The sequence below is a fragment of the Phocoena sinus genome, chromosome 12 (assembly GCF_008692025.1).
Source record: "Phocoena sinus isolate mPhoSin1 chromosome 12, mPhoSin1.pri, whole genome shotgun sequence".
Taxonomy (NCBI): Eukaryota; Metazoa; Chordata; class Mammalia; order Artiodactyla; family Phocoenidae; genus Phocoena; species Phocoena sinus.
The window spans coordinates 47,533,091-47,557,471 of record NC_045774.1 but is presented as its reverse complement, the minus strand read 5'-3'; the positions used below and the strand labels follow the sequence as shown (position 1 = coordinate 47,557,471).

Here is a 24,381-nt window from a genome sequence, read left to right as displayed (position 1 = left end):
AAAGGAGAAGTAACAACTGACACTGCAGAAATTCAAAGGATCCTGAGAGATTACTGCAAGCAACTCTATGCCAATAAAATGGACAACCTGGAAGAAATGCAAAAATTCTTAGAAAAGCACAACCTTCCGAGACTGAACCAGGAAGAAATAGAAAATATAAACAGACCAATCACAAGCACTGAAATTGAAACTGTGATTAAAAATCTTCTAACAAACAAAAGCCCAGGACCAGATGGATTCACAGGCAAATTCTATCAAACATTTAGAGAAGAGCTAACACCTATCCTTCTCAAACTCTTCCAAAATATAGCAGAGGGAGGAACACTCCCCAACTCATTCTACGAGGCCACCATCACCCTGATACCAAAACCAGACAAAGATGTCACAAAGAAAACTACAGGCCAATATCACTGATGACTATACATACAAAAATCCTCAACAAAATACTAGCAAACAGAATCCAACAGCACATTAAAAGGATCATACACCATGATCAAGTGGGGTTTATCCCAGGAATGCAAGGATTCTTCAGTATATGCAAATCAATCAATGTGATAAACCAAATTAACAAACTGAAGGAGAAAAACCATATGAGCATCTCAATAGATGCAGAAAAGCTTTTGACAAAATTCAACATCAATTTATGATAAAAACCCTCCAGAAAGTAGGCATAGAGGGAACTTACCTCAGCATAATAAAGGCCATATATGACAAACCCACAGCCAACATCGTTCTCAATGGTGAAAAACTGAAACAATTTCCTCTAAGTTAAGGAAAAAGACAAGATTGTCCACTCTCACCACTATTATTCAACATAGTCTTGGAAGTTTTAGCCACAGCAATCAGAGAAGAAAGGGAAATAAAAGGAATCCAAATCAGAAAAGAAGTAAAGCTGTCACCGTTTGCAGATGACATGATACTATACATAGAGAATCCTAAAGATGCTACCAGAAAACTACTAGAGCTAATCAATGAATTTGGTAAAGTTGCAGGATACAAAATTCATGCACAGAAGTCTCTTGCATTCCTATACACCAGTGATGAAAAATCTGAAAGAGAAATTAAGGAAACACTCCCATTTACCATTGCAACAAAAAGAAAAAAATACCTAGGAATAAACCTACCTAGGGAGACAAAAGACCTGTACTCAGAAAACTGTAAGACACTGATGAAAGAAATTTAAGGTGATACAAACAGATGGAGAGAAATACCATGTTCTTGGATTGGAAGAATCAACATTGTGAAAATGACTCTACTACCCAAAGCAATCTACAGATTCAATGCAATCCATATCAAACTACCAATGGCATTTTTCACAAAACTAGAACAAAAAATTTCACAATTTGTATGGAAACACAAAAGACACCGGAATAGCCAAAGCAATCTTGAGAAGGAAAAACGGAGCTGGAGGAATCAGGCTCCCGGACTTCAGACTATACTACAAAGCTACAGTAATCAAGATAGTATGGTACTGGCACAAAAACAGAAATATAGATCAATGGAACAGGATAGAAGGCTCAGAGATAAACCCACGCACATGTGGTCACCTTAGCTTTGATAAAGGAGTCAAGATATACAATGGAGAAAAGACAGCCTCTTCAACAAGTGGTGCTGGGAAAACTGGACAGCTACATGTAAAAGAATGAAATTAGAATACTCCCTAACACCACACACAAAAATAAACTCAAAATGGATTAAAGACCTAAATGTAAGGCCAGACACTATCAAACTCTTAGAGGAAAACATAGGCAGAACATTCTATGACATCAATCACAGCAAGATACTTTTTGATCCAACTCCTCCAGTAATGGAAATAAAAGCAAAAATAAACAAATGGGACCTAATGAAACTTCAAAGCTTTTGCACAGCAAAGGAAACCATAAACAAGATGAAAAGACAACCCTCAGAATTGGAGAAACTGTTTGCAAATGGAGCAACAGACAAAGGGTTAATCTCCAAAATATGCAAGCAGCTCATGCAGCTCATATCAAAAAAACAAACAACCCAATCCTAAAATGGGCAGAAGACCTAAATAGACATTTCTCCAAAGAAGATATACATATTACCAACCAACACATGAAAGGATGCTCAATATCACTAATCATTAGAGAAATGCAAATCAAAATTATGAAGAGGTATCACCTCACACCAGTAAAAATGGCTATCCTCAAAAAATACAAACAATAAACGCTGGAGAGGGTGTGGAGAAAAGGGAACCCTCTTTCACCGTTGGTGGGAATGTAAATTGATACAGTCACTATGGAGAACAGTATGGAGGTTCCTTAAAAAACCAAAAATAGAACTACTATATGACCCAGCAATCTCACTACTGGGCATATACCCTGAGAAAACCATAATTCAAAAAGAGTCATGTACCACAATGTTCACTCCAGCTCTATTTACAATAGCCAGGACATGGAAGCAACCTAAGTGTCCATTGACAGATGCATGGATAAAGAAGATGTGGCACATATATACAATGGAATATTACTCAGCCATAAAAAGGAATGAAATCGAGTTATTTGTAGCGAGGTGGATAGACCTAGAGTCTGTCATACAGAGTGAAGTAAGTCAGAAGGAGAAAAACAAATACCGTATGTTAACCATATATATGGAATGTAAAAAAAAAAGAAAAATGGTTCTGAAGAACCTACTGGCAGGACAGGAATAAAGATGCAGACGTAGAGAATGGACTTGAGGACACAGGCAGGGGGAAGGGTAAGCTGGGATGAAGTGAGAGAGTGTCATTGACATATACACACTACCAAATATAAAATAGATAGCTAGTGGGAAGCAGCCACATAGCACAGGGAGATCAGCTCCGTGCTTTGTGACCACCTAGAGGGGTGAAATAGGGAGGTTGGGAGGGAGATGCAAGAGGGAGGAGATATGGGGATATATGTATATCTGAATCACTTTGTTATACAGCAGAAACTGACACCCCATTGTAAAGCAATTATACTTCAATAAATATGTTAAAAAAAAGTGAATAGCATATAAAGAAAAAAAGTTTGTAAATTTCTTAGACGATATGAACTATGTTCCAAGGAAATCCATGGTGACTTATGACATTGAGGAGAAAGCACATTTTCTAGATGAACTTATGTTAGCAGATTACAAAAAGAGAGATTGTAATCAAAGGAAAATCAAAACAGTTTAGATAATCTGAGATGATGATATAATGTCTTAAAATTAAAACAAGCATCCAACACTTGTTAGCTTTCAAAACAACTGAATGGAAGAGCAGATAAAAAGATATTCTGCAGAAAAGAAAACAACAAAATGCTTATTTCCACTGAACATTTTGATATATTGCAGGTCCCAAAACACAGGTCACAAGGAAAATGTGCTTCACCTGCCAAAATAATCACCAATACTGTTTGAGAGTAGGAAGAGCCCAGCCCTTTAAAAAAACACAGAGATTTTAAGCCCGGTACAAAGAATATTTTCCTTTCCCCAAAAGATTATTACTCTGATCTGACAAAGATATTTATATTTCCTTAAATATGGTATTACTTTCACCATACTGAGCAGCCTCCTCACATCAAGACCACGGGAGAGAACAAGGGATGATGGTGCCTGCCATTCTGAAAGTGAACCACTGAGTGCGCAGCAGATTAGAACTGTTCTGCCTCCCAAAGACCTTATTTTGCTGACCACAGCAGGCTGCCCCAACCCCTGAAATCTTCCTTATTTCTTATCCTCTATTAGACTCAGGGCACATCTAAGCAGATGCTACTCCTGGTGCGGTCCCTGGATTTTACTAACTACAGTTCTGCTGGCAATTGGTAGATTGCCTTTGAGAAACTTGCTGTTACAAGAGTGGGGTGACTTGACTTTGAAATCAGCAGTGAAAAAGCTCCACAAACAAAAAATGGAGATGCTGAAACTCAGAACTGTTTTAAAGCAGGTTGGGGCAGTCACAACGGGGTACAACTGCCAGAGTAGACCACTTTGGTGCCAGCACACATTTAATTTTCCTCATTAATTTCTCATGTTATAATTGTTTTGCTACATGATAGGGAAGTTTCTTACAGTCATGTGGAAACCTGAATGATGACTGTGCAGGGGGAAAAGCAGACATAATGTGGTCTGGGAATTTTAAAACTTAGTTCTTCAATTGTTTTAAAACAAAAGTGTCATTGTTCATTTTTGAAATTGATCTTATTTTCTTTCTTCCTTTTAAGATCCAGGATGTGTTGTTTATTTTTATATGACCATCAGGAAACTCTAACCGGAAATTCTGAAATCTTAGTGCACTTGAAAGCTTTCTTTTTAAGTATGGGTGCTGAAAGCATAATTTAAGGGGTCAACAGCCATATGGGGACAAAGCAAAAATCCTTGAAATGAAAGAAGAGGTATGAATAGTGTGGTTATAAATTAAATTCAAAATTGGGATAAATATACTGACCAAAAGGCCAAGAGAATTAATATTTTAGGAGTTAAATTATTTAGGACTAAGGCACAGATGGTGACATAAGTCATAACGGGAAGGTACACATGGATATGCTCTTGTCTGATCCAACTTGTTTAATATCCCAACATACAGATCACTAGGTGTTCCTCATCCCTATTATTTATTCTGGTGATGGCATCCATGCTGTCATTCAGTAGGACAAGAGGACTGCTCTAAGCGTCAGGAAACTTGGCTGGTTCCAGTTGTAGAAACTTGCTGTGGGACCTCGAGGAAGTGACTTAACTTCTGGCTCCAGTTTCCTCCTCTTTCAATGATATTAGTGGCACGATGCTTTCTAGGCTCTTCCCATCCTAACAGTCTAGAATTTTATAAAGCTGCCTGCTGTTTCATACTGGTTCCATGCTATGAAACTTTGGGCAAAGTATTTAACATCTCCACATTTATATAAATTAGATTAATAACCAGTGGCCTGCCTGGTTTGTAATATAGTTGAAAGGAATAAAGGTGGAAATATGTATGAATATACCTTGTAAATCATGGAAGCTTTTTTTTTATTTATTTAACATTTTAAAAATTTACTTTTTTTTAACATCTTTATTGCTTTCCATTGTTGTGTTAGTTGCTACTGTATAACAAAGTGAATCAGCTACATGTATACATATATCCCCATATCCCCTCATGGAAGCTTTAAAGTATTAACATTGTTTTTCAACTGAGTTAGTAGTCATTGGATATTCCAATATTTTTCAGTTGTAAGTAACATTTGTCCAATGTCAAGAGCTTTTTGAAAGCTGTGCTCTTTAAACTTGGGTTGAGATATATAGGAAGCTTTCCTAATTTAACAGATCAGTTCTCAGTGTTCTGAATATATGTCATAAAGCAAAATAAAATAAGTGGCAACTTGCCTTAATGACACTGTGAAATGCTTAAGGTGTCACTTTTCTCATTCAAATAAAAAAAATCAAATGTGGTTTTAGATGTTTATTTTCTCCCTTTTAATAGACATAACACTCATAGTGGAAGCATTTTGGCCCTTGGAGATGAAGGACCAAAGGTGGGTGTAATCCAGTGTTGAGGGAGGGGAAAGTAAGACTAAGAGCTGTCTTTTTAGGTCAGAGTGCAGGTGAGTAACTGTTTAGGTTTAGGATAAGATGATGTTAATAATGATGAAACCATTGGTTTAGAAAAATAAGAACCATGCAAACATCTGACTGTTCCTATGAGGACTGAAAGATACCGGTTATCGGTTCAACCCACTACCACCCTCCAAAACTTTCCAAAACTCCTTTGCCTTTTCCTCAGCACTCCCAGTTAATAACTGAGACAAAAGTGGAATTTCCTAGGAAAGGGCCAAAAATATCCTCAGACAGGGAACAGGAAGCATATAAATATCTCTTAGGAGAGCACCAGTTGTTCAGTGATTTCTAACTTGTGTTTGGAGCCGCAGCAGAGATGCTCAGAACACCAGCAGCTCTGTGCAATCAGCAATATGCACTGGCCCAGAGGCAGGTATATGTAACACTGAGAAGCTGCCTAGGAAGCACTGATTTGAATGAGATTTTGGGCAATATTTTGGAGACCTGTCATGATTTAGAATATCAACTCGGAAGCCCCCAGCACCATGGTTCTCAAACATTGTAGGGCAGAGAATTCCTTTTTTCCCAGGGAAATCTCATGTAGAATTCATCTATAAGACAGATTAAAAAGATGCACTGGTTGAAGGAAGAAGAGCCCCCACTTCTTGCTGCTCAGCCTCCCTTACCCCAAGTTATACCCAAGGCAATGCATTTCCATGAAGCCTCAGCTTGAAAGCCACTGATTTAGTAGGTCTTGTGTTAAAAGGTCTTTGAACTCAAGATTTTTTCCCATGATGTAATACATTTCTCCAAACAGCAGCAGCACCTCTGACTTCTCTGTCATCCTTGCTCTCCAAAACAGGGCAAGTCATCTGATAGAATCTCTGCAATGACCCCAGCGTCTGTTTTCTCCCTTCCAGACCATGGCCACTATTTAAATCCAGACCCTTCTTACTCGTTCCTGGACAATTACCAATACATGATATAAGTTACCCCGATTCCAGGCTCTCTGCTGCCTACTGCGTCCTCCATCCAATAGCCCATGTCCAGATTAATGTTGATGAAGAATTCTCATTGAGCATCTTTTCTGCTCTGAAATCTTCAGTGGCTCCCTGTTATCCAGTACCACCAACTAGGACTATATCCCTTTCCAGAAGAACCCTGTGTCTTTTGACTTTACTTATCCTATCGCCTCAGCTTGAATTTTCTTCAATCTTAAGGATTCAACTCAAATGTCACCTCTTCCATGAATTCACTTGTGAACTTCCCACCAGGAGTGAACATTCCTTCTAAACCCTCTAAGAGTTTTGATAACATTTAGTTGTATTACACTACTGTTTACTTGTTTTATCTCTTTGACTGGATTCTATTCCTGTTTATATCATACAAAGCAACTTGGCTGAGGTAGTAGGTACCTTTTTAAAATAAGAGAATAAAAACATTAATGGTAATCAATCAAGTGTCCCTGAACACCTAAGGAATACAAGATGGCAATATAGGGCTGAATGTACTATTCTCCATATTTCAAAATATCTAATAAAAATTACTTGTGACACATTCATAAAAATATACAATCAAAATGAAATGCTAATGAAATTTTTGTGTTTGTTTTTGCTTTTGGCTGAGGTTAATACAGAGTGATAACACTACTAATTTTACCAGAAGCTCTCTTTTGCTATTATACATTAATTTGCCTAATTAAAAAAAGAGTTACTGCTTACCACGCTTCCCTTGGTAGGTGTTACCAACTCAGTTAACACCCCTCCTCCATCCCAATTCATATGTTGAAGTTCTGTGCCTAATATGAGTGTACTTGGAGGTAGGGCATACAAGAGGCTAGTAAAGGTTAAGTGAGATCGTAAGGGTAAGGCTTTAATCTGATAGAACTGGTGTTTTTATAAAAGAGGATGAGATCTCTCTCTCTCTCTCTCTCTCTCTCTCTCTCTCTGCATGTGCACAGGAAAAAGGCCATGTGAGGACTCAGAGAGAAGGTGGCCATCTACAATCCAGGAAGTGAGCTCTCACCAGAAACTAAGCCTGATGGCACCTTGATTCCAGACTTCTAGCCTCCAGAAAGGTAAGAAAATAAATTTCTGTTGTTTAAATCTCCCAGTTTGTGGTATAACGTTATGGCAGACTTAGCAAACTAAGACAGTAAGCAAAACATTTCAAAACCTGAGGCTAGAGGGATAGGAGAAGCAGTAGAGATTCTTGGGCGTGATTATCTGGGGGACCTTCCTTTCTTCCAGGCTAACAGCAGACTCCACAAGTGACTGCTGCTAGCAGAGCTATCCTCCTGGTCCAGCAGGGTGGAGGCTACCTGGGTTTGTTCCAGACAGAATCACTGATGCCTTGCCTGGTTCCTCTCAGCTCTTAATCACTTGAGCTGAATGAATAACTCACTTATTTCAGACATGTTGTTTTATATAGTGCTTGAAAATTTCTAGGAAAGTCCGTTCTGTAGTAGGTCTGTGTCTTTATTCCTGTCTTACCCCTAGGTTCTTCATGACATTTTTTTCCCCTTAAATTCCCTATATATGTGTTAGCATACGGTATTTGTCTTTCTCTTTCTGACTTACTTCACTCTGTATGACAGACTCTAGGTCTATCCACCTCATTACAGATAGCTCAATTTCGTTTCTTTTTATGGCTGAGTAATATTCCATTGTATATATGTGCCACATCTTCTTTATCCATTCATCCAATGATGGGCACTTAGGTTGTTTCCATCTCCAGGCTATTGTAAATAGAGCTGCAATGAACAGTTTGGTACATGACTCTTTTTGAATTATGGTTTTCTCAGGGGAAGGGTGAGCTGTGACAAAGTGAGAGAGAGGCATGGACATACGTACACTACCAAACGTAAGGTAGATAGCTAGTGGGAAGCAGCCGCATAGCCCAGGGAGATCAGCTCGGTGCTTTGCGACCACCTGGAGGGGTGGGATAGGGAGTGTGGGAGGGAGGGAGACGCAAGAGGGAAGAGATATGGGAACATATGTATATGTATAACTGATTCACTTTGTTATAAAGCAGAAACTAACACACCATTGTAAAGCAATTATACCCCAATAAAGATGTTAAAAAAAAATTAAAGTTAAAAAAAATTACAAAAGCAATGAAAAGCAAAGGTTAAAAAAATTTTCTAGGAAAGAAGTTAACAGCTTATGTGTCTTTTAGGTCTGACTTGAATCCTTTCAGTTGCCAAACTCCATTTCTTTCCATATTTTCCTTTATAAAGAAAAATTTTTAAAGATAAATAGTTTCTAAGACTTCATTCAGTTTTCCTATGATTGACATACTTTGTCTAATCATTTCCCCTGAGATCCTGCTTTTACTACAGTTCAAGTTCTTTCTTTAGCCTTCTATCAAGTTCTTTTAAGTTGTAGGTCCCTAATGTAAACTCAGGATTCCACTGAAATGACTAATGCTTAGCATATTTGGAGACACATAAATACGTATACATTCAGATATTATGTCAATCTTTATTCCTATTATGCCTAAAGAATAACCTCGTATTGTTATTGAGATGATAGAGTGAGTTTACTCTATAACTTGAAAAACAAGTCAAAGTATAAACATACCACTAAGTTAAATGTTCTTTAAATAGACTCATCAGCTTCTAAGACCACTCTGGCATTCCTGGATGATACTGGGGACCCTTGTTAGCTGAGCTATTGTAAGACACTCTGAGATTTAGAAACAGACATTAGAGGGTCATTTACAGGACAGAGATTAAGAGCTTGGAGCCAGATTCCCTAAACTGTGATCTTGGGTAAATTATTCAACTTCTAGATGACTCAGTTTCCTCAAGTGTAAAATAGTGCTAATAGCAGTGCCTTCCTCATTAGCTTATGAGCAAAATTAATAATACACATAGAGCACCTCAAACAATGCCTAGGACACAGCTAGTGCTAAGCAGGTGGTTAGGCATTAAAATCAAAAGGGTGACAGCTGTCCTGTAAGGCTGTTACAGAATAACAAGGGGCCCTCTCAGGGCTGTGGCTGCATCAAGGAGACCTGGAATGGGCCAGGAGAATGGAGATGACTGCTGATGCAGGAGGAGACCGAGACCCTGTCTCAAGAGCACTTTCCTGCAAATCTCAATCCCTCTAGAGAGGTTCCATTTTGGGGGCTAGCCTTGGCAATTCTCATTCCGGGGAGCTAGCTCTTCCATATCTCTTATCAAGTTTCTTTCTAGTTTAGGCCAGAGACCACACTCCTCACTTCCCGAAGACACACTATCCTGAATTAGAAAGCTTCCCTTGTTAGCAAGAGAGAACGTTATAATCCCACTATTTCCTAAGAGTCTGGCAATGCCCTGTTTCCAAGAAGGTTCCACAAGTAAATTCTTCCTGTCTCTGCTCCCTTCCCCTCAAGGACACAGATCTCCAGTGGTCCTGTTTCTAGGCTGTGTGTGCTAGGAGTAGGAAACCTTCCTTATCACTTCATGTCTGGCTTTTTTGTCTGTTTGTTTGATATCCTCTAAGCATTTTAATAAACATTAAAAATATTATTATTATTCATGTCTTTCTTTAAATTCCCTTCCTGAACACCTGCTGCGTGCGGGCCAGGGTTTCAGGAAGTGATATTACCTTCTCAGCTCCTCCAGATGCCTTGAAGCAGCAATTTTCTTTGAAGCTTGATTTTTATTCTAAGGTGCACCTTTCCAGGCTGGGGGCTAGTACCCCGGTGGGCCTATGAGCTCTCTCACTAGCCTCATGCAGCCATGATTTGGTTTTATTTTATAGGCCCCTCTATAATTATGTCAGAAACGCTTCCCTTTTCTGGATTCTCAATTTCCTGAAGTCCAGTAAAATCTAAGGCCAGCTGCACTTTAGAGACGAGTGCTTCTTATACTTTAATGTGCATGTGAACAACCTGGGCATCTGGTGAAAATGCAGATTCTGATTCCGGAGTGGGACCTGGGAGTCTGCATTCCCAGTACGGGTCCTCGTGCCGCTGGTGCCGCTGTCCTTGGGCCACATTTGGGGCCTCCATGATTTCGACCCCTCCTCCCCACAGTCATTCACACCCCCAGGGCAGGCTCCCTCACACACTGGCGATTCTGACTTCCAGAAAGGCCCTTTAAAATATTTGCTTCCAAATGTTGCATTCTGCTCAATCTAGAGCAGGCTATCAAATTAAGCTTCCTCTTTACGTTGTCATGAAGGCTTAGTTGGTGGCATTAGTGTGTCTACTATAATGCAGTGATTTCAGTCGATGTTTACAGTGAATTAATAATCCCTCACTGGCTCTTCCTTCCTTTTGTGCAGAGTGAAAAGACATTCTCCTCTCTGGACCCTCTGTCACATGTCACTTAAGTTTTAGAAGACTCAGGGACACAAGTCCCCATGTCCCTTATCTCATCCATTGTCATCCTTCTTGTTTTTCCATGTGGAGCTTCATGCTTAGGGTCACCCTGAAGGGTCTGGAGAGGGCAGATGGCAGCAGGAACCCTGGCATGGGAGACCATTAATATTCATTGGGCACACTTAGGTGTCTGCACCGGATGCTGGCTGGGAAACCTCCTGGGCGTGTCATCTTGGAAAGGCTCCTGTCAGTGGCTGGGCCAGTGCTCTGTCCTGCAAACCATTCTCAGCTCTGACCCTGAAGGAAGCAGGAAAAAGGACTCTTAAACCATCCCCACCCAACCCTCTTAACCAGATCAGGACCCTGTGTTTCCCTCAGGTTCTGGATACTAAATCTTGGGGTTCTAACTAGGACAGCAGCTGTGACTCTGAGTGATTCTGTTCCTTAGGTCAGCTCCCCTTTAAGTAGTTTACAATTTGATCTATTTATTAGCCAGTTATAGAACTTGGTTGCTTGAAGTAACCTTGATTTTGTTTTGTTCTTTTCAAGCTGTCCCAGGAGGTGAAGGGATTTACCCAGGTTCCTTTAACTGGTAAGGGTAATCTGGCTGTTAGTGGCACGGCCATGGACAAGAATAGTTAGTTCCAGACTCACGGTTCAGTGCTTTCCCCACTCCACTCAATTCTGGGAGACTCTCCTACTGATGATTCAACTTAAGGTTAACTAGAAACAATGAAGAGTAAAGTGATAGTATATTAGAAGTAAATAATTCTTCTCTTAAAGATATATCTGTGTGTGTGTATATATATATATATGTGTGTATACATATATATATTTTATTAAAAAATATATATTTTACTTAATGATCCCCAGTTCTAAAGCTAAGGATGATTCAGTTGATTGAAATAATTTGAAAGAAAATAAGGCTGGAAGTCAGAAGACATAGTTCCTGGCACTGCTGCTAAGGAACTTTGTGTCCTTGAGTGAAGCACCCCAACCCCTCTGAAACCCAGCTTCCTTACCTACAAAATGAGAGGGTTTGAATCTCTCAACTCTCTTTCTAGATCTAACATCCTATGATCCCTTTGATTTTATGGTTCCCAGTGCAAGGTCCAATAGAGTTATGCATCCAATAATAACCACCCACTGGCTCCGCATTCAAACCCGTCTCCTCTATGCTGAATTCTGTGCTGCAATAGAGGCTTCAGGGCTTGTCCCTGATGAGAGGAATTTCAGGGTGTCTGCTGGCATTGATCACGACAGCCAGCAATTCCAAGGGAACAATATAGAATGAGGCAGTTATTCATTCACCACAAAGAAACACTGGCCCATCTCCAGGCATTCAAACTCAGTTCAGTCTCCAAATAACAGGCATTTAGCACCTCACCTGTGACCTGGGGATTAACAGAATCACAGATGACAGAACTGCTCTGCTGCTCCTAGGACTCATGGCATATCGGCAGGAAGAGAGGTTACACTTAGGGCACACTTAGCTTGTCAAATTATATCACTGATCATCAAAGGGAAACATACACACTGTGGCTGTGAACCTTGAAAGGCACTGTGGAATAATTCTGTGTGGAAGAAGCAGCCAGCCATGATTTTAAACCCTGAATTTGTGCTCTGGCTCTTGCAGTGATTCTAGATGATTCTACAGCCCTGGCATCCCACGGTACAAGGCTTTTTAGACATTTATCTTGCCTTCTGCTGTGTCTATATTATGCATTCCTTTGGGTCGACGTTTGGCTTTACAGAGCTGCTCAGTGCAGTGTGCCATGTTGCAGTTCACTTTGTAAACAGACAACAGTGTTGCATGTAACAGTCACGTCCAAGGTGAGTTTTAGTGAAGACATCTTTGATCTCTAGACATCTTGATTTCCTTTAAAGTAATCATGCCACTCCATGGAATGGAAGGCATAATTTCAAAATAAATACTAATATACAGAATTTGCACTGTGCTCAAGCATCCTTTTAGCTGTAGTATGCAGCATGGGTCACTGCTCTAGTCTCCAGGGGGCTTGGGTTAATGCAGCTGTTAATGTTATGGGATTTCTCCAACTCATTGGTTCTCATGGAGTCATAAACATTGATACTTTACTCCATTTAGGTAAACACTAGATCTCTAGCCTCCAGCAAAACACAACACACAAACTAAGAAATTCCTGGAAGTGAAAAGAGGGCCGTATTACATGTTACTTAAAGTACATTTGACCACCCCCCAAGCCTTTTTTTAAGAGAATTTGTTTCTTCGTGTATTTTTTTTTTCCTTCATGTAGAGGATTTGGGCTTGAATATGAACAGTTTCCCACTACCAGTCAGCCTCAGAATGCTGTTTTCCCCAAGTTTCTCATGATAAAAAGACTCAGATTCAGAGCTGACTGCTTGGCAGCTGAATTTCATTAAGACTTTGATGGGAAACTTAAGTTGGAATTACAAACATCTGTGGTTAAACTTCCCTTTAGTAAACCATTTCCCAGAATTTAACTTTACCACACTAGGAGCAAAAAGAAAAGCAATTGAAAAAAGAATGCTGCTTTTTGGCAAATGCTGGAGTAGATATTTAAATATTCTTCTATGTGGTCACTATATCTCAGTCAAGTAGCAGATTATTTGCTTTAGAAAACACGAAAGTAATTGTTTGGAAATGCTAAGTTTTGTAACTCAAAGCATGTACTGGCAATCTGATTTTAATGGTTTCTAACCAATCAAATGTCTCATAACTATGTCTGGCCATCATTATATTTATGTGGTTACTTTCAGCACATAAAAACCCTAAAGGAGAGGAGTGTTTTTAGCATTATATGCTTCAAGAATCTATGACAAGTCAGATTTTAGAATTTAATTGTGAAAGGGAAAAAAAAAGGTTATAGTCCTTGTCATAGCAAATATGCTGGGTTTTTTGTTTAGTTTTTTGGGTATTTGGGAAAACTCATTCATTTCTCTTAACTGCTCAGATTATCCTATTTCTGGGGAAAGGTTATGTTTAAAGAACCATTAGGGATACAATTATTTTAATAGTTAAACTAGTCTCCTTCTTGTCCAATGTTGGATAATCAGCAAATTTGTAAGCAAAAGTTGAAAGTAATCAAATTTACAGAATAAGTAAAAATTTAGATGAAAATAGACTGATACTACAAATCTGAACTCGCAGGTAGATAAAAACAGATAATGGAAGAAAAAGGGTGAGGAGGGAGGGAGAGAAGAGAGGATGAGGGCAGACTGAGTTAGGCAGCTTATACACACGATTTCACTTAAATTTCACAAATATCTTGCAAAGAAAATACATTTGTATTCATTTTAAAATCAAACAGACGGAGCCTCTGAAAAATGCACTAATTTGCCTAAAGTCAAACAGCTAGAAAGTAGGGGAGCTGGATTCATAGCACATCTGTCTGGCTAGATGCCCACATTGTGCCTTTGATGAAAGGTGAATTTCAAATGTTGTAAAGCAGAGACTGCAAATAAACAGTCCTCAGATGTGCTTCCCACAGGGCATTAAAAAAACTGAGTCAGCAATTTCACTTAAGAATCCAGATTCTGTCTTCTTGTAAAAAAACAGAAGGCCTGGCAACACAGAGAGGTGGGTGCCCTCTGGAAGAGGCATCCCGTCCTCTGCTGTTGCTTGGGCCCCCCCACTCACAGGATGTGTTCCTTTCCCTACCCAGTTATTTTTTGCTCGGCCTCTGTAAAAATCTGAGTTTTAAAACTGTCTCTGTTGCATAGGATCAGCAATTCCACTTCTAGGTATATACTCAAAAGGACTGAAAGCAGGGACTCTGATGGATAATTGTAGACCAATGTTCATAGCAGCACTATTCACGGTAGCCAAAAGGTAGAAATAACTCAATGTCCATCAACAGACAAATGGATAAGTAAAATGTGATATTACATACAGTAGAATATTATTCAGCCTTAAAAGGGAATGAAATTTGGGCAAATGCTACAACATAGATGAACCTTGACCACGTTATGTTAAGTGCAATAAGCCAGGCACAAAATGACAAATACTGTAGATTCCGCTTATATGAGATACCTAGAGTAGTCAGATTCATAGAAACGGAGAGTAGAATGGTGGTTGCCAGGGCCTGGGGAAAAGGCTAACAGGAATTATTGTTTAATGTGTATTGAATTTGAGTTTAGGAAGGTGAAAGTTTTGGAGATGGATGGTAGTGATGGTGATGGGTGGTGATGGATGATGATGACCTAATGCCACTTAAAAATGGTTAAAATAATAAATTTTGTGTATATTTTACCACAATTAAAAAAAACCATTTCTTCTGGTTAAATCTGAGAACTCTGGAATTATAGCAAATGGAATTCTCTGTTTTCCAGCAGTTTTATAATAAATTCTGTAAGATAGGCCATGTAATTTATGCTACTCATCTAGGAAGCACTGCATAAATGGTCTTTGAATGGTATTTTATATATCTTCACTTTAAGAAATTATCAAACTTTGACTAAAATTGTTCCTACAGATAGTTACATTTACCTCACCACATTTTTCTAGATATTCTTGCACAGTTGAATTACTTTCATAAACTCCTTCCTAGCTGGGCCACTTACCAGGCAGGTTGCCTGGGCAAATGCTTTGTGCCTCAGTTTCCACGTTTGCAAAATGAGATAATAAGTACGCCAATCCCACTGAACTGTTATGAGGGTTAAAGGAAATAACTCATGGAAAGTGCTTAGACCAGTGTCTGGCACGTGGTAAATACTCAATGAGTGTCATCGATAAGCCACGCTATTATTATTATTACCATTACTGTATTCCAGTCCTTCTAAAATAATGTTTCCCAGGAACTTTCTTTGGTGTTTGGTGAGTAAGTGGCTGTGCCCTACTGGCCTAGCCCAGGAGTAATACTTTTTCCACATTAGCCCCATGGCACTTAGCTGATAGCCGCTCTTACAGAACATAAATTCATTCTGCTTTATATAGTGGCTACGTGTATATTTTTCTGTCTTAGATTGCTTACTCCTTGAGGGTAGGGATGTGACTCTGCCTTCTTTCTGTCCCGCCTGGTGCCTGCTTTATTACTGTGTACATGGTAGGTCTCCAAACCTGCTCTTTGGATGGTATTAAGTGAGTGAAATAATGACTGCATGCCAGGCTGGGGGTGGGGTGTGGGTGTTAAATTACCAACTGCTCTGTTGAACAGTGGTATAGAATGATGGCCTAGGCCAGTGACTGGAAGTCTTGATGTTGTTCTACAAAGCCTTTCTCAAAGTAAGGGAGCAAGATAAGGCAACGGAAAGCAGATAGTGAAAGGGATCTGAGCTGTCTTTTAATAAACATACTACAATCCTTTAGTGGCAGGGCACCTAACTACGTGTTGGAGCATGGGATCACAGATCAACCATGAAGGGTGTCTAGAAGAAAAGCCCCGCAAAATTAGTCTAGTTCATATTGCTTTTTTTTTCTTAGCAAGCAAGTTTGTCTAGCGCGAGGTACATTTGTGGTTCATGGGGCACGAATCTTCTTGGAGGGAAGCTAAGAACAGCAACTGCAAAATCCAATCAGGTTATCAGGAGATAAACTCCTGGTTTCCCCTCTCAGGGAAGTTTGCTCAGTATTGTCAATTATTTTCCTTATTTTCTCAATAATCTACCAAAGGCAGTAACAGCACTGTCGCCTTCCACCACCTCCCGCTTTGCCCTTCCAGCAAAGTCCCCACTCCTCTCTGAGTCTCTGGGTGGCTTCTTTCCAGCCACGAAGGATATAGACAACAGGGATATGGCAATGTTAAGTAAAATAGCACCATAAAATAAAGTTCTGAGAAATATTCCCAACTAAGCGTTTCTTTTAATCAACCTCTAACCTGTGTTCTTGACCTTGTTTAACTCCTGCTTCTTTTTGATAAACCAGAATGTCATTCTTCCTAAGGACACTCTGATACCCTCTTCTGGGGGACTGTTCCCATCTCCATCCTTGTGTCCCCTCCCATTCTTCTGCATCTCCGTATTGGCCAAGAAGACTTTTGCCTAGTTTCACTTGCTATAATGTGTATAATAAAATTAAGTCTTTCTTTTCTTAAAAGTGGAATATTAGAATACTAAATACACTTTTTGACACTACCTAGTTTCCCCTTTGCCCAACCCCACCTGCTGAGAATCATTGTTCTCACCATATACTCAGAAATAATGGACTCAGTAAATTATCTGCTTGTAAAAAAGCAGATAGTAGGAAAATCCTACCAACTAGCACCCGTGGTGCTCCTGTTTTCAAATTCTCTGCATCCTGGAGGAGCTTGTGCTTATTTTAGAAGGAAAGGAGGGGCGTTCCTTCTTGGTCAGCCCATGCTTCCCATCCTTTTATTCAGTGCATGTTGAATGTATTTGTTCTCCTAACCCACACTGTGTACCAGTATGCCCTAGTTTGTGCTGAGGGTGGAGAGGATGCCAGTCCTGCTATGGAGGGGTGTGGGAGAGCCTTAGGAAGGCCGTCAGCCTAGCACCTCCCACTGCTCCATGCTTGCTTTACTAGTTTTCTTTCTTCCCTTTGAAGGAGAATTGAGGAATGACCATTTATATATATATCCGATTCAAATAAAATGAATGTATTTTTAGAATATCCTTCCATCCACCTCTCCAAACGCCCACGAATAATGTCTTGTATGAGTCCATGTTCTCTTTTTCTCTACAGATGAAATATAACCTCCTGAACCAATTCAGTGGAGTGGTTGTACCATGTTATTAAATCTCCAGAATGTATTTGCTTTCAGGTCTCCTTACTGGCTATAAAAAGCATGGGAAACCCGAATGGTGGGGCGTTGGAATCGCTGTGGGACTGCAGGCTGACTGGAGGGCATTATGTGAAACTATGCAGTGGGAACATAATTACCCCAATCCCACCCTTTCTACATCATATGACCCTTCGGAATGACTAATAGATTCTGTTTCCCTAAACCAGAAGCCTCAACGGGCATTCTGGACCTATTAGTCTCCGACAGTATTACAAATTTAACATACTACATGACATTCTTTTTGATTGGAAGGATACAGACAAGCAATATTAAGTAAAATAGCACCATGAAAATAAAGTTCTGAGAAATATTCCCAAATAAGGGTTTCTTTTAATCCAACTAGCCATGTATTTTTTATAATAATAATAAAGACAACACGTAGGATGTATTAAGCATTTATACATGTTAGTCACTGTGTTAAGTCCTCTATGTATTTTATCTAATTTCATCACAGTAACTGTATGAAATATGAAGTAGACATCAATAACTTATCTAAGTCTCAGTTTCTTTATCTGCAAGTTGGGCATCTGTAGTTTGCCCAAGGTAAGGAGCAGGCAAGCTGAAATTTGAACTTGGGACCATCAGACTGCAAAGCCTGCAATCTAAAACCCTCTGCTGTGCTGCCTTCATATTATTTCACTGAACATACGAGTATATAAGCAGTTGCTCAGGGTTTCAGCAATAAATTTAAGGTTCCCTAAAAAAATCAATTATTTTCTTACGTTTTGTGAGATGAGAGTTACAAAAAGTTATGTGTGCCTGTCTTTTTAGAATTAGCAGGTAAAAAGATAGGATGCCCAGATAAACTGAATTTCAGATAAACAGTGAAAAAAATTTTAGTATAAATACATCCCATGAAATATTTGAGACATAACCAAAATCTATTTGCTGTTTATCTGAAATTCAAATTTAATTGGGTGTCCTGTATTCTATCTGGCAATCCTACTCTTAAGCGTTTCATTCTGGAACTTTCCACTCAAAGCAACAGGTGGAGATAATGCTTCCTGGGGGGTTGATTCCAAGCCTGTAGAGAAGTGAAGCCTTCTCATTGTGTGGAGTGTCTCCTGGTCTGGCTTCTCCCCATGTCTGAGTACAAAGTTGACCAGGAGGCGTGCCCCTCTTTCTCATGGGGATTACATTTCACACCACAATGGGAGTTGGTATGCTTTGGCCCTACCCATCCTCCCCTCATTTTGGGGTGTGGGTAGGGCTCACTCCTGGAGAAGGACCATCTTCATGCATATTATCTTATTAGTAGTTTAATAACTACGGTTATACTAACAATTAGTAGGACTAATAGCAATAATCCAGACTTCAGTGCTGTTAGAAATGGCACTAGAAATGCATCAATGGCATTAGAAATGTATCAATCCACATAACTGCTTTGGTTCTATAGTTGCTGTAATCATAGCTATGGGGGTGTGTGTGTGTGTGTGTGCATGTGCGTGTGTGTGTGTGTGTGTGCGTGTGTGTGTTGTTAGGTCAACTGCTCTTTCCTTTCCCATGAACTTAGGTGACTTCATTTTCCTCCTATTTCGTGTCTCCCACGCCCTGGACATGCTGTTGTCCGTCTCGGCTCAGGGGGTTCTTAAATCACTTACTCTGGATTCATCCACCTTTACCCAGTTTCTACACTTTGGTTTTGCTTTTAACATAAATGCTTTTGCAAGGGATTCAAACAGCAGCTCTTTGAATAAGCATATCATCAGTAGCATATCTCTGTCATTTTTACATTTGGGATGGGGCTTGTCTTTCATCATGACTTCTTGTTTCTGGAATACAATGGCTTGTGTCTATTTAAGGTAACTGCTCTGCAGTTTCCTAACAGCTTTAGTGCCCTCACCCACTCTTCACCCTCCCCTCTTGCAGAGGACCTTCTGTTTAATTTGTGACAAAAAGATTAGTCCTGCAGTATTGTTCCCACTGTCCTAACATCACAGAGGAGCAGGAAGCCAGTGACAGGGCACACACATTAAGTGGTGTGGCTTGACAAAAATGACTCTATTGGGACATAACAAGCGGCGGAAAGTCACAGACGTGCTACTGCAGCCCCAGCTGAGAGTCTAGCCTACTAACTCAGAGTATGCAAGACACATGCCCTTTTACCAGCTTGAACAGGGATGTGTTCCAAAGCCTCAGCTCTCAAATCACAAAGTCCAAATCTAACGTACAAAGTAAAACTCTTTATTTCAAGTTTCTGAACTGACCCGTCCAGGTGAAACTCATAAGGCGGGTGGGGAAGGGAAAGGGGGTGGGGAGAGAGGGGGACACAAGTGTGACACACACAACACGGGGCACAGGTGCCCCAGCAGGGTGACAATGGCAGGGGCACTGTACCTTGGCAGCAGGCGGCAGACTTCCGAGAGCCACGCGGGCCTCGATGGTCTCAGGCAGGTCTAGTTGGCCGACCGCTGAGCTCCCTTCAATGTCAAAAGGAGAAGCGCTGTCGTCCCCAGACGCGGCGCGGGAGCAGGCGGCGCCCCAGAGGAGCCACAGGGGCAGGACTGCGTACCAGGCTGAGCTCAAAGCCATCTCTCCGCTGACATCCGACAGGGCTCTTCCAGGGGCTCGGCCACTGTTGGTCCTCGCCGGTCCCCCCTGTGGTGCAGCGGTGCCTCACTTATTTTACCTTCTGTGCGTCTGCAGTATCCAGATGTGGGAACTCAAGGCAGCCCAGGGAGCAACTTAGTAGAAAAAGGAAGAGTGAGAGAGTAAGCCAGAGCCTGCTCCACCCCCCCTTCTCTCTCTCTCCTCTTTCTGTCTCCCCCCTCCGTTTCTCTCTCTCACTTTCTCTCTCTCTCCCCAGAGGCTCTCGCTGCAGAATGTACAGATGGATGGAGCTTAAAGCTCAGCATCAAGAGGCGGATGCGTTTGGGGCGAGCCCCGCGAGCGCCGGCCACCTCCTGTCCCTGGCAGTCGGGATTGAGGGCTGCGCTGTCCTGGCTTCCTTCCCACACCCATTTTCACCACTCCCTTTTTACCTTCACTTCCAGGCCCTCCCCCTCCAAGTTGGTCTTTCAGACACCGTGGCCGGGCCTTTCCTGGCGGCCTCCCCTCCCCTCTCAGTTTGGAGCCCCTCCAAGGGCCCCAGATGAATATTCAGCTTTTGTGATTGCTTCCTCACATCTCTTATTTATTTAGCCAAGGTGCCGGATGTCTTATCTATATTTATGTACATCTTTTATGTGGCCCTGATAGTTTGCAGTAAAGTGGGTGGAAAAGGGATTCCTGGGCTGGAGCCGGAGGTGGATGCTCTCAGATGGCAGAGGGGGAGGGCACCCCCTTTCTTGGGCAGTGTTTCTCATTTTCTAGAGACAGGCTACTGCACTGTTTGTGCTCATACCTTCCCTGGAGACTGGCTGGCCACCCTCTTCCCCCTGACAGTCCTCACCCAGAGGGCTTGGGAGAAGAATATATTTCACTGCAGCACTGGAAAATGACTTCATTACTCAAATGCATGAACTTTTATTTACAAAGAACATCTTGTTTCCGTCCTAAAGAGGTGCTTTGTAAGGGGCTCGGAACAAGGCTTGCAGTGTATGAGCCTGTCAAATATACTGCCCACAGCTCCGACCTCTTCCTTTTGCCCTGTAATCTCATGCCTACTACATCTGTCTGTCATGTAACCTTTCCAAGGCTTCGGGGTGAAGTTGAGCTACAATTATGTGGGGTACCAATGTGGATGGGTCAATGGCCACTAGATACTGATAGCTGATAGATATGTTTGCATTCATTGGCTTCATAAGGAGCTTTAAACATTCCCACAAGACCCAAACATGTTTTAAAAAGGATTAAGTGAGACAACCATAGAATAACACTTAAGTTTCTAGGTGTTTGAAATCACTCACAATCATGCAACTAAGCATTTCAATGAAGTCTAATCATTAGCTCTATTTATGGAACAAAAATCATTTTATCTAAGGATAAACAAAGCAGCCATTTATTTTGCACCTACAATATGCCAGATACTTTGCATGTGTTATTTGCAAGCCTCATAGCATTTTTGCAAAATAGGACTATTATTTCCTTTTTATAGGATTAAAAAGGGAGGTTCTGAGAGACTAAGACATTTGCCCAAGTCACACAGCTGCTAGAAAGCTGGCCCCACTCCTCACTGATTCCAAAACTATCTTGCACATTTACACCACACTGAAATTCATGAAATAAAGTCCACAAATTCAGAGATAGAAGAGTTGCACTAAAATATTCACAAAAATCCCAAGTTTTTGAGTACTTTCTAGGTGCCAAAAAGTTTGCATAAATTATCTCATTTATTTCCCTCTTCACTATAATGAGATAGGCGTTGTCATACACATTTGGTAATGGGTACATGGTAAAAGTACTACTAAAACAGGTAAATCTGATGCTAAGGTCATTGGTGTTTTCAACAACAAATTGGTATAATACAAAAGTGCCAAAGCTGGAAGAAGCAAAAAGTTTTCATATTTCCCAAAGCGTCTGTAATGTTTTCAATTCAAGATATAAAAATAGTATTGCAATGAACCATTAAGCTAAATTATGATCATCTTCTTCCACATAAACTGGTTAACCCACTAAATTAAGTAAAAGAACTTAAAAATATATGTTTGGTTTGGTTGGTTCTTCAAGAGACTTACATTGGGAGACAAGATGGCCAGACTCTGAAGAGGAAAAAATGATGCTCAAATATCCTGTCCTACTCTCGCTTTGAAAAAACTTTAAATAATAATTAATAACAATAATGATTTAGGAACATATTATATTCTGACTTCAGATATAGACCTCGTCAGTACACAAAAGCTGTTCACATTTGCTTCCTGCTGGATTATGTCCTGTTCTTCATTAAATGTCAATCAATCTCACACTTTTTATTTGACCCAGTGCCTCTTTTCCCTGCTTGCCAGGCAGTGTCAGGTTCTATGAGAGGCCTGAGCAGTGGGGGTAGGAGTGCATTTATTCAAGACCTGTGAACTTTTTGATTAAATATATGTTTCTAACTCTTCCTCCTCATCTTTCTCCAGATAGTATTATTTGTTTTGAGGCAAAACAGCAAAATACACAAGAAGCATGGGTTTTGTATGAAATAAATTAGGCTGCAAATCCTAAGTCTGTTTACAGTGGTTCTGGGAGCTTGACAGAACTTAGTCTCTCTGGGTGTCAGTTTCCTCATCTGTAAAATGGGATAATGATGCCTCTTTCATGAGTAGTAAATGAAATAATGTGAATAAAGCATTAACACAGCCTGGCATATAGTCAACTGCTCAATATTTACTATTTAACTATTTTAAAGTCTTAAAAAAGCACAGAATCATTATTTTTAAAGAGAAAAAATAAGCATGTTTATTTATCCTGTGACTTGGGTAACCTCCTATTTGCTGAGAATAGCCGTTCACATTTCTGGCTGCTACTTGGGACTTCCTTGTATTAACCATGAATGAGGCATCTTAGAGTGATAGAGCAGTCAGGCGAGGAGGGAGACTGGCTGACTATTTTATAGCAAGCTGGAAGGCACTAGAACAAAGGTAATCATCACCAAAGGGCCACCCCAAGACCATCAAAGGCCTGAATGTGGGAGGATCTTATTCCTGCTAACACTACAACTGTGGAGTGTCTCCAGTATGGCTGCTTTCTTATCATGACCCTCCTTCTCTCCCTTTTCAGGCATTCAGCAAGTACTTTCATGTCCACTCTCTCCTTTGGGACCCCCACCTACCCCATGATGGAAGGGGTACTGCTCCATCATTCCCAACGCACAGAAGAGAGCATGGCATTATGACAGGCTAAGAGGTTAAATGGCAAGGACACTAGGCCGGTTACTGCAGGCTGAGGGCCCCATGCCTTCTGACTCCCAGACCAATGCTTTCCTAACCAGACCAAGCTATTTTTAGTTCTGGCAGCAGCAGATCTGGTGGTTTGGAGGCTTTATCAACAGAGGGTTCTGGAATTCTCTTCTGAGTCCCCTGCTGCAGTTAGCAACAGATCAAGGCTGCCCACTCCCTTCAGCACTTGGCTGTTGGGCCTGTCCATAGTGTCCAAGGATCTGGCAAGGGTGTTGTTAATGTATCCCATGTGCCCTTCTGCAAATAGAAAGTCGTGTCACATGCTATTTAGGATTTTTAAGTGCTAATCTTGGACATAATTAGACAGGGGATTGTTGTGGGGACTGTGTACTAGTGACAATTTTATGATGAGATTGGTCAGAGATGCAAGATGCATTATCCCTGCCATGAGTTGTCTAACTGATAGTCAAGTGGACGGAAAGTAAGGAGGGAGATGGGGGTCTCTTTTTCTGTTCACACTCCTCTCCTCTCTGGCCAGGAGTCTCCTCTGTGAATGACTCTGGTGGGAGTTCAGGCCACCGGAGCAACAGCGAGAATGCTGGGAGAGGATAAGTCTTCTAAAAGTGGTTCTTTTCCCATCAGTTTGTTCAGACTTTTGTTCGGGGTGTGGGTAGTATGTGCTCCCTATGCTTTGTCTCCTGACTATGACACTTGTCACAGCCTCACCTGGCTTTTAGCATGTGCCACCTGCATCCTTTCCATCCATCCATCCAGTATTTATTTAATTAATTTATTCATTAATTCACTTATTCATTTATTTAATCAGCATTTATTGAACACTTCAGTATGGCATGTGAGATGCTGAAGGTAAAATAATAAAAACATGATCCTGACTCTCAAGGAGTTCAGAGTCTGGTGGGACAGACCATGAGTAGACCCTGTAAGCAATGCAAAGTGATTAACATGGATTGAAAGCAGAAGAACAAGCCCTTTACTGGAGCTCAGCAAGGGAGTGTGGGAGAAGGCTCCGGAAGGGGGAAACTGTGTTGTCTTAACTGAGGGGAGGAAGGGAAGAATGG

General features: G+C 40.7%; 1 protein-coding gene across 5 annotated transcripts in view; it reads right to left on the bottom strand.

Moving 5' to 3' along the window:
- LAMA4 (laminin subunit alpha 4) overlaps positions 1-20,539 on the bottom strand; it is a 151,153-nt gene extending 130,614 nt beyond the window's left edge. For 2 of the 5 annotated variants that reach the window (XM_032650949.1, XM_032650953.1), the window contains exons 1-2: positions 20,331-20,496; positions 19,881-20,227 (exon numbers count right to left, since the gene is read on the bottom strand). In XM_032650949.1, the coding sequence (XP_032506840.1) occupies positions 19,881-20,075 (195 nt within the window). In that variant the 5' untranslated portion in view covers positions 20,076-20,227; positions 20,331-20,496. Of the gene's footprint in view, positions 1-19,880; positions 20,228-20,330; positions 20,497-20,524 lie in introns of those variants that run through there. The other 3 variants (XM_032650951.1, XM_032650952.1, XM_032650950.1) reach the window with 2 other exon arrangements.
- Between the last annotated feature and the right edge of the window lie 3,842 nt (positions 20,540-24,381).